At 49.9% G+C, this 10,469-nt stretch overlaps 1 protein-coding gene across 1 annotated transcript; it reads left to right on the forward strand.

Moving 5' to 3' along the window:
- Positions 1-541: 541 nt before the first annotated feature.
- On the forward strand, positions 542-10,210 carry NR2F1 (nuclear receptor subfamily 2 group F member 1). The gene is made up of 3 exons (XM_049648601.1): positions 542-1,099; positions 3,525-4,052; positions 9,132-10,210. The coding sequence occupies exons 1-3, from the start codon at positions 637-639 to the stop codon at positions 9,410-9,412; spliced, it is 1,272 nt and encodes a 423-aa protein (XP_049504558.1). The 5' UTR covers positions 542-636; the 3' UTR covers positions 9,413-10,210.
- The last annotated feature ends 259 nt before the right edge of the window (positions 10,211-10,469 follow it).

The following is a 10,469-nucleotide window of genomic DNA, read 5'->3' on the forward strand; positions in this document are numbered from 1 at the left end:
GGCGGGCGGGCGGGCGCCCGGCGCGGGTGAGCGAGTGTGTGTGAGAGTGTGTGTGTGCGCGGGGGTGCGGGCGAGGCGGAGGGCGAGTGTGTGCGCGCGCCGTGGCCCATGCCCGCCGCCCCCGGCGCTGCGCCCCGCGCCGCTCCCGGCTGCCGCCTGTGCCATTTCTGATTTTGCAACTTGGGGAAGAAGAAAAAAGCGAGAGAAGGGAGCTTGCTCCGTGGGGGGGGGGTGGGGAGGGGGGGGAAAGGAGAGCGTGGCCCCCCCAGGATCGGAGCGCGGGGGGAGCGGGCGAGGGGAGCAGGGGTGTTGGGGGGGGGGAGCCTGAGAGCCTGGGGGGGCTGCAAAAAGAGAGAAAGAAAACAGCAGGAACCACAACAAAACGCCAGCAGGGCGGGCGGGCGCGCAGCAGCAGCGGGGCGGCCGAGGCAGTAGCGGCGGCAGCGGCGGCGGCGGCGGAGGCAGCGGCCGGTGCCCGGCTCGGGCTCGGCTCCCGCGACCCCGGGGCGCCCGGCGGGCCCCCCGCCCCCTCCCCCTCCCCCCTTCCCCTTCCCCTTCCCCTCCCAGCGCGCCCGCGCGCCCCGCGGCCCTCGGCGAGCAGCTCGGCTCCCCCCAGCGCTCCCCGGGCCCAAAGATATGGCAATGGTAGTTAGCAGCTGGCGAGATCCGCAGGACGACGTGGCCGGGGGCAACCCCGGCGGCCCCAACCCCGCAGCGCAAGCGGCCCGCGGCGGCGGCGGCGGCGGTGGCGAGCAGCAGCAGCAGGCGGGCTCGGGCGCGCCGCACACGCCGCAGACCCCGGGCCAGCCCGGAGCGCCCGCCACCCCCGGCACGGCAGGGGACAAGGGCCAGGGCCCGCCCGGCTCGGGCCAGAGCCAGCAGCACATCGAGTGCGTGGTGTGCGGGGACAAGTCGAGCGGCAAGCACTACGGCCAATTCACCTGCGAGGGCTGCAAAAGTTTCTTCAAGAGGAGCGTCCGCAGGAACTTAACTTACACATGCCGTGCCAACAGGAACTGTCCCATCGACCAGCACCACCGCAACCAGTGCCAATACTGCCGCCTCAAGAAGTGCCTCAAAGTGGGCATGAGGCGGGAAGGTGAATATTTCTTCTCTGCTTCTTTCCCTGAGCTTCGCCCGCCTCCCCGGCCCTCTTTCTTTCTCTCGCGGGGGTGGCTGCTGTATGGGACTGGAGCTCCTGCGGTCCCTGCCCCGTCCCAGCTTCCCCTGTCCCCGCTGCCTTCCACCCCCGGCGTCACCCCCCCGCCCCCCAACCAAGCTCGCTGCCGCTGCCTCCCCCTCCCGGCCTGCGCTCCTCTCCCCGGCTCCTCCACCCCTCCCGCTGCCTGCTCAGGATTGTGTCCCTGGGATCGTGAGCTGTGGCTGAAAATCCCCTTCCTTCCTCTGTCTTGGATGTGCTCGGTGTGTGTCCCTTTCCCGCGTGTGCGTGAGGGTGCTTGGGGGCTGTGCTGGCATGAACTTGGGGAGGGGGTGCTTATTTCCCCCAGAAAACTCTTTTCTGTGTTTTTCATTCCACTTTCCCCTCCACCTCTTCTTACCCTTTATTTAAAATTGGGGAGGGCTGAGGACTGGAGTACCCACAACCATAGATTCACTGCTGCATCATCCTTTTGGAAGCTTAGCTTGGAAAAAGAGGAGTGAGATTTATTGCACTTGTAGGTCTAATTAGGGGGGAAGGGGGGCTTCTGGCCTGTTCACTGGTTCCCTCTCCTCTTCACCGAGCTGGGGCCGCCTCCTCCAGAGCTGTGGCCTTGTTTTCACCCCTCTACTTTGAAAGGAAAGTTTGTGACTGAACCGTCCTTTCATAGTTGTGTCATTTTTTTTAAAGCATGATACTCGTTTTATTTCTTCATCAAACTCCACCCTCTGCTTAAATACTGCATACAAATTACAATTTACAACGGCATTTACCGATCCTTCTGATTTGGCTATAATGCATAGACTGCAGCTGGCATGAGCTTCCCCTTCATTTAATCCCTGTGTTGTATGGGTTTGGTTTCTTTTAACACAACTTTTGATGTTGTATTTAGATATGCTTCATGTTCATGTGGCAGGAGATGCAGCACTTTTCTTATAAATATACTTAGCCGTTTACAGTTAAAGTTTATCTCCTGACAATCATTAAAGATGTCTTATAGTCAAATTAGCGAACCAGTCAATTTTGCAGAATGCAGATTACTCCTTCTTGTAATTGACTTTAAAATTATATTTTATATGCCACAAGAAAAGAAATTGAATTCCTTCAGATCTCAAGGAGCAGGCAAATATGACGACTTCATTTCCAGCTCCAGGGAGATTTTGTAGGCATCTGAAAAAAAAAACTGAATTGTGCTCTCATTTAATTGAAAAATAACTGCCAAGTTCAAAACTATAATTAGAAAAAAGTATTCTAGCTGTTATGTTTCAAGAGCTTAAATTGCATTGGGGCTTGCATTAAAATTAGAATCAAAGCAAACTTAAGAAAATAGTGCACAACTTGAAATAAGACAGCTATGTGTACATGGACATATCTATATTAATTTGTTGGGGGGAGAGTTCAGTAGCCCTAACTTTTCCTAAAGTTGTCTTTGTTTACATGGCAATTTAAAGCGCTGGCACTGTTGAAGTAAAACATACACATTAAAAAAAAAAAAAAAAACTTTGGTCAGCTTTAAGAACTCAAAGCATGCTTACGTTTTGCATTCAGATGGTTAATGAATCCAGTGTTTTTGCAGTTGCAAGCTCGTGCATTCACTGGGCAAAAGCTGGCTGCAGGTTGCAGTGGCACCTCACAGGACAGACATTAATTCTATTTCCCACTTTTTTCAATAATGTTTGGCTACTGTAAGTTCAACTTTTTTCTTGAAATTTTTCAATTTTCTGTTGCTTTTAAGAGTGAACTTTGTGTGGGGCGAAGGGGAGGAGGCGACAGGGAAGGGGTGCAGGATACTTGTTTTCTATTCAAAAGTTGTAAGTGGTTATGTAACTTGTATCTATTTTAAGGATAATTCTATAGCATTTTGGGAGAATATGGAAACATTTTGAGCAAAACACTGCTTGCTTGCAAATGAAGAGGCGGCTAGGCATTTGCCTAGAACCACAACCTTTCTCTGGTGTTCTCCTGTTCTTTTTTGTTTGTTTTTGCTTTACTTTGATTTGTTTCATTCTGGAGGGGTGAGTGGTATTTCATTAACCTGAGTGTTACACCTTGGTGGTGAAGGGGTTGGGTGCGCTTTCTTGACCATGCCGGGCTGGGGGCCCTGAGGTCAGGCCTAGTTCTGGCAGGGTTGGGGTGGCCAGGGGCGCAGGCGATGGCTGGGCAAATTGAGCCGCGGAGCTGGAGGCCCTCACCCCAGATTTCCTCCGGGTGTGGGCTGTGAGTGAGAGCGAGCGCGAGAGAAGATGCACCGGGCGCCTGTGGCTGCAGAAAGAGCCTCCGCATTGTGTCGGGTGCGCTGCGGCACGCCGATGTTCGCAAGCCCCCTGGATGCACATTGCCTCTTTTCTCTCTTTCTTTTTGTCAGCGGTTCAGCGAGGAAGAATGCCTCCAACCCAACCCAATCCAGGCCAGTACGCACTCACCAACGGGGACCCCCTCAACGGCCACTGCTACCTGTCCGGCTACATCTCGCTGCTGCTGCGCGCGGAACCCTACCCCACGTCGCGCTACGGCAGCCAATGCATGCAGCCCAACAACATCATGGGCATCGAGAACATCTGCGAGCTGGCCGCGCGCCTGCTCTTCAGCGCCGTCGAGTGGGCCCGAAACATCCCCTTCTTCCCGGATCTGCAGATCACCGACCAAGTGTCCCTGCTGCGCCTCACCTGGAGCGAGCTGTTCGTGCTCAACGCGGCCCAGTGCTCCATGCCGCTGCACGTGGCGCCGCTGCTGGCCGCCGCCGGCCTGCACGCCTCGCCCATGTCCGCCGACCGCGTCGTGGCCTTCATGGACCACATCCGCATCTTCCAGGAGCAGGTGGAGAAGCTCAAGGCGCTGCACGTCGACTCAGCCGAGTACAGCTGCCTCAAAGCCATCGTGCTGTTCACGTCAGGTGAGGCTGTGGCCGCTGGGAGGGCAGGTCGCGCCGGGAGCGACAGTAGGCCGCGCTCCGCGGGGCCCGGCCTCCTACGCCGCGTCGCCGCGCGGGCCTGGCCGGCCCTCGCCCGACCTTGGGCCTGGCCGGGACTTGCGGCCCCCGCGCCCGGACGCGGCCCGCGGCGCCGCTGCCATCTTGGGAACGCGGCGGTGCGGGAGCCGAGGCGGCTGGGATGCGGGCGGCGGGCGGCCTGGCCTGGGGGCCTGGACCCCCACGCGGGGCTGCGGCGGCGGCGGCGGCGGCGGGTGCGCGTCTCGTGTGTGCGTGGGGGGTGTTGGATCTGTCTGGCTGCGCGAGTGTGCGGTGTGTATGTGTGTGCGATGAGCGTGTGCGTGTGTGTGCGCCAGCGCTTAGTGTTTCTGGGGGAGGAGAGGGAAGGAAGAGAACGTGGGAATGTGGCTTTCTCCTCTGTGTGGCAAGCTCCCTGGATGAGTTTCCCGACACAGAGAGACACACACAGAGGTGGAAAGAGAAGAATACGCGCAAATAAATCATAAATAATCCCGCTTTATTGCTGCCTGATTTTCCCTTATCGGAAACCATTCATGTTTGCAGTTGCTGAGGTTATTGAGGGTCGTAAAAAACGGTTTCAATCTAAACAAGAAAGATAAAAAACAAAAGGAACACTGTAGATCCCGCAAGTATGGGAGGATTCCCGCCCCAGAGATAAATCTCATAGCCATGCAAAACACATGAACATTGGAAATTTAACAGAGTGCCTTAAAAATATCAAATTAAATGTAGGTGGTGGTAACATGCATGTTAACAATTTCTCTTATGATAGATGGTTCAAATTAACTTCCAGGAAAGTGCATTAACGTTGCCTTTGAAGGCTCTAGTCTGAGCCTCTGAGAACACTGCCCGCTTTTTATTATTGTAACCTGCAAGAGGGAAACATATAAACACCCGGGACAGCAGGTAATGGGGGGAAATATAAACAAAGCCAGAAAGGAGGCTGGTGGGGAACAGAGCTGCTCAGATTGGGTCTCCGGCCTTGCCCACTGCGAGTAGGGTTAGCTGCAGCTTTACCCCCATTATTGGCACTATTGTTTTTAATTTCTCCATTCAGAGAACAAATAAACCATCCTAATAAATCTATCCTAGAGCCAGGACCTCCAAAGGCCAAATTAAAACCATTCCTGAGCAGAGATGGCAAAACCCCTTTCCCAAGGCCTTGTTGAACAGTAAGCAATGGTATAATCTATCAATATTTCCTGGCTTTCATGCGTGAAGAATCGTATTTACATTGTATTAAAATGACTCTTAAATTTGCACAATATTGTAATGTAGCAAATGTAGTATTAATATCGATCTGAACAGCAGATAATTTATTTAGACAAGAGCATCTCATTTGTATGCAGGGTGGCCAGAGCCATGGACTTGGACTGCCCCCCTTTTACTTTCAGTGCAAATGCAGGTCTGCTAGTGGGAGAGGGAGTTATTCTTTGCAAGAGGATAAAGTGCAAACCTTAAAACAAATGGAAGATTTATTGAATAGCCTCCTCAGTGTTTGAATGCATTTTATCTTAATAAGTCTTCTTGATGGAAACGTGTTTTTCAAAAGTGACAAAGAGCCTGGGAAGCAGCAACCGGGCTGCTTTAGCTCTGGCAGGCCTGGGGCCTGGCTGGCTCTCTACTACCCAGCTCTTTAGCCAAATTAATCAGGAAGCAAGCCAGTGTCGGGGAAGCTGGGGTTTTAAAAATCTCATCCAGTGAGGTGTCTTGAAGCAGAAATGTGACTTGGAGCTGGACAGAGGTCTTCTCAGGAAAGATCTTTCCTCCCTTTCCCTTGTCCCCTACTAAGGTTCTTTGAACTCCCTTGACTTTTCTGATCTCCTGCCCTTTCCCAGAGAGAGGCAAGGACCGTGCTGGCTGCAGGGAGGATTGTGGAATTATTCATGCTTTTCTTTCAACTTGCCATCCTAAAACATCCCCGTGAAAAGTGTTCCTTTTTAAAAAGTTTTCCCGAGGAAGTTACTTGAACAAAGTCTTCAAGGTGCAAAGGAGGCTGAGAAGCGAACAATAACATTATTTTGTTGGAAATTGCAAGCAGAATATCTGAAAATGGAAATGGAGCTGTCAGTAGTAATTCACCCCCCTCCTCCATACAACACATTTCCACTTTTGACTAAACTTGTTTTGATTGCTAGCCAGAAGGGAATTCATGGGAAGCCTTCTCAAAGTCATCCAACTTTTAAGCAAACTTTGAATGATGGAAAAGACAGTTTTAGACATATTGTCCAACGAGGTTTGCTCCGGCTAAGTATTTGAAGCTGGCACGGGGGTTCCCTGTGGTGGTTTTCACATTTGGCCTCCGGATGGTATGCTTAATCCTTAATATTCTGGACAGCATCCAAGGACTAGGTCATGACCTGAACTTACTTTTTTAAAAAATTCATTAATTCATACACCTAAATGTTCCTTCAAATAAATGGGACCTCCTCTGAAAGGAGCCATCTAGTTAACATAAATACAATAAATCCATTTTCACCACAATAATAACTTTGATTTCTAGTTATGGCAGCTGATTACATCTATATTTCCTGAACACTAAACTCTTCTGAATGCACAACATGAAATACATTCTCTGCACTACAAAGGCTAAGCCGGGAGGGCCTGAGCAGTAATGGTTATTTATTTACATAATTTCTTTCCCATATACTTTAGGAGAAATATTGACACTACCATATAAAAAGTGAGACATTGATTTTGTACATTTCTACCCCCTTTTCTTATCTTGGGTATTTCTCCTGGGGTCTAAGTATGTACTGCGTTACACCCCCTGCTCACCTAGCTTTGCTACCACAACCACCCAATCGATCTGAGAGCTCACACTATCTATCCATAGTTGGGGGGGGGGGGGAATCCTGTTGCAGGAATATCCAGAGAGGGAATGAATATCTAGAGTGGGAATCCAGGCCTGAAGTAGGACTCCTGCTGGAGAGAGGCCACAGAGCTGGCCGGCTGGCACCTGGCAGCTAGGCCCAGCTACAGGCATTCTGCCTTCAGAGGAGGAAAGAAATCCAAGCAGCCAGCACAGGGCCCAAGTAAGCCTTTCCTGGGCTTCTCTCTTTTGGAGTGGCATAGCTGGGAGAAGAGTAGTGTCCTTGCACTCTGGGGGCTCTAATTGTAAATATCAGATAAATATTTTACAGACCTGAGGGAATGCCATATGGGTGATTAAAAGAAAAAAAATCTGCTGGGGTATCAGTGGGCCTTTTTCATCCTGCATTGTCTAAGGCTGAAAGGGATCCTGTGGCATAATGGGCAGATAATGCATGTAAAGCAAGATATATGTAAATATGAGTCTGCATAGTGGCCATTCAGCAGGGCCAGGTTAGCAATCAGGACCAAGGGCAGACCTCAGGGTCCCCTCTCTAAGCAGTGAAGCCCCAAAGTGCTTCTGCCCTCGCCCTTCTAGCCATAAAAATCTCACTGGCTTCCCCAGTCAGGCCAGTGTGGATGCACCCAAGTGGCTGGCTGGAGTAATTAGACATCTGAGAGGAACCCATTCTGGATCTGGGGTCAGAGGGGACCTGCCTTAGAAGTTCTTGAATTAGCACTGGTTTTATTTGTATTTTTGCTCAAGGCCATTGCCTTGTAGATGAAGGTGTTAGAATGCTTTGTACATCCCAATTCTTGAAATATAAAGACATAAAGCTGAGGAACTCAGCAGACACGGGTTTCACTTTGAATCATTTGGTGTGACTTCTTAGGGTCACACTTACCCATTCACAATTATATAACGTCCTTTTGGGGGCATTGCCATGCATGAGTTTCTTCCCAGATCTATATATTAGCAAACTCTGCCTTTGATCTCTAGTCAACCTCCTGACTGGCTAAGGGCTCCTCTGTGATCTTCCTGTTTTTAAAATATTTATTATTAATACAAGAAATAACATGGGTGTTTGAACTCAGAGAGGAAGCTTTCATTTCATTCCTCTAATTCCCCCTTCTCTTCCGTTTCTTCGCCTTTAGTTAGTTAGTTGATATAAACTGCTGTCTTGAAATATTTTTAGGAGACCGTGAGGAGCCTTGGTTGATATGAGATAAACACACAGGTTTTAAGATGCTGTCATTGTGTGCAAGTGCCTTTTTCCCCTTGGTCCTGCAACAGGAAGCCTATCTCCCCAAATCCCCCCTAAACTCCCCAGCTCCCAGTTTGGAAACAGCAACAGCAGCTGCCTCTAGCCCAGCTTTGTGTCTGATCGCTGAAGATGTCTCCTTCCTGCAGCCTGGAGTAACTGAGCCATATTCCTCCTGATTATTATACAGCTTACAGAGATGTGACCAATTTTCAATTACTTGATCTAAAGCACAGATAGAAGTATACACCCTCACCAAGGATTTGCTGCAGAGTTCTTGCTTGCATAGATAGTGGATCTCAAATCCAATAGTGCTAAAGCATGGGCTTGATCTGATTCCATGCAATGCCAGCCTATGACTCCTTCCCCCTCCCATGCATTTGTTCACTATACAATCTAGGTTCTCCTTGAAGATTTTGGTTGGGGTCATTTGGGTTTGAGAGGGAGGACTCCAAGAAGCCTATAAGAACTACCTCCAGGCTACATATTTCTTCAGGGCTTCTGAACACCCTGAAATCAGGGGCAAAAGGGGCAAAAGTCCTCACTTTAATGAGCACAGCGGAAAGATGCACCCCTGCAGGCGGAGGACAGGTTGCTACGCACAGCAAACATGGCTCCAGCATCGTACATTATTTAATCCAAAGGTGAAAGAGGAAAAACAAAGAGACTAGAGAGGTTGCTGCCTCTGCATGTGTGTGCTTCTGTCTCCAGCTCCCCTAGGCTTGGTGGGGGTTTGATTTATTTTTATTTGTACTGGGGTCTGAGTGGGGGGAATGGTGAGGAAGGATTGGGGAGGTATGGAGAGGAAGATTTTTTTTTTTCTTTTCCCTTCTCTTTCTTTTTCCCTCTTTTACCAACTTAAAAATTTAATGGCTTGTTTGTACCTTTGCTGTTCACTAACCTGTGTATCCTCTCCCCTTGTGTCTCCTTCTTGTGGCTGCTGGGGCAGATGCCTGTGGCCTGTCGGATGCCGCCCATATCGAGAGCCTGCAAGAGAAGTCGCAGTGTGCACTGGAGGAGTATGTGAGGAGCCAGTACCCTAACCAGCCCAGCCGCTTCGGCAAACTCCTACTGCGACTGCCCTCCCTGCGTACCGTGTCCTCCTCGGTCATCGAGCAGCTCTTCTTCGTACGTTTGGTAGGTAAAACCCCCATCGAAACTCTCATCCGGGATATGTTACTGTCTGGGAGCAGCTTCAACTGGCCTTACATGTCCATCCAGTGCTCCTAGACCTTGGGCGCTTCCCACCTGCCCCCACCCCCCTAGAGACTCAGAGGACCGGCGGGGGCCATGGACTCCAAAGCTTCGGGGACATCAGGTGGCTGTTGCAGGGTGCAGCCAGGCAGGGGGGAGGTGGGCTGGGCCAACAGGAGCAGCCCACCCTGCAGGAATGCAACCCGAGCTGCAAACCAGGAGAAAAAGAGACTCTCTTTAGGATCAGATCTGTGAACAAGTTGGAAAGGAAAGAAAAAGGACCTTGTGTCTGGTGAGAAAAGGAAAAAAAAATTTGAAGAGAGGACCATGAGAATTTTAATAAAACAGAAGGAGACTAATGGACCTTCCAGGATTTATTGTGGACGGATGTGGATATATTCTGTACAGAAAAACAACACACATGGAAGTGGACTGAATTCTATGTAGAAACACACACACACACACGCACACACAAACACACATACACACCCCAAACATTGTTATTCATTTTGTAAAATACTAGTCTTTATTTTCATTTTTTTGTAAAATTTAAACATCGTATGCACATAAAAAAAGGAAACAAGAATTAGGGGAAAATAACATTTTCCAAATAATTATAAAAAATTGTCCTGTGTCTATGTATCTATATCTGTTTTGTATTTTTTTCTGGTTCCAAACCAGATTTCCTGTGATTCTATACTAATAATTTTTGATATAACCCTTTGCTTCTTATAATGAGTGCGATATATGTTGTCGAGGCTGTTCTTCAAGAATTAAAATTGAAGTGAAAATTTAAACAAAAATAAAAGAATTTAGCAAAACCCATGTGTCTGGTTACTTGACAGATGTCATAAGTGCAAGAGAACCCTCCAATTAATTTTCACTGCAATTATTATTAGAATGGGGAGGTGAGGTGGAAACTTTTAAGGTCCATTACAAAGTTGTCTAGATTTATTTCCTAAACCCAAGACGCTGCCTTGGTTTTGTAAATGCAGGCGATCAGGCTCTGCATGGGCTGGGGTGGGCAGGGAGAGGGCAGGGCACCTTGGTTGCCCCCAGCAGCTCATGTCACCTCTCGGGTGGCTGGTGCTCT

This window comes from Panthera uncia (assembly GCF_023721935.1).
Source record: "Panthera uncia isolate 11264 chromosome A1 unlocalized genomic scaffold, Puncia_PCG_1.0 HiC_scaffold_17, whole genome shotgun sequence".
Taxonomy (NCBI): domain Eukaryota; kingdom Metazoa; phylum Chordata; class Mammalia; order Carnivora; family Felidae; genus Panthera; species Panthera uncia.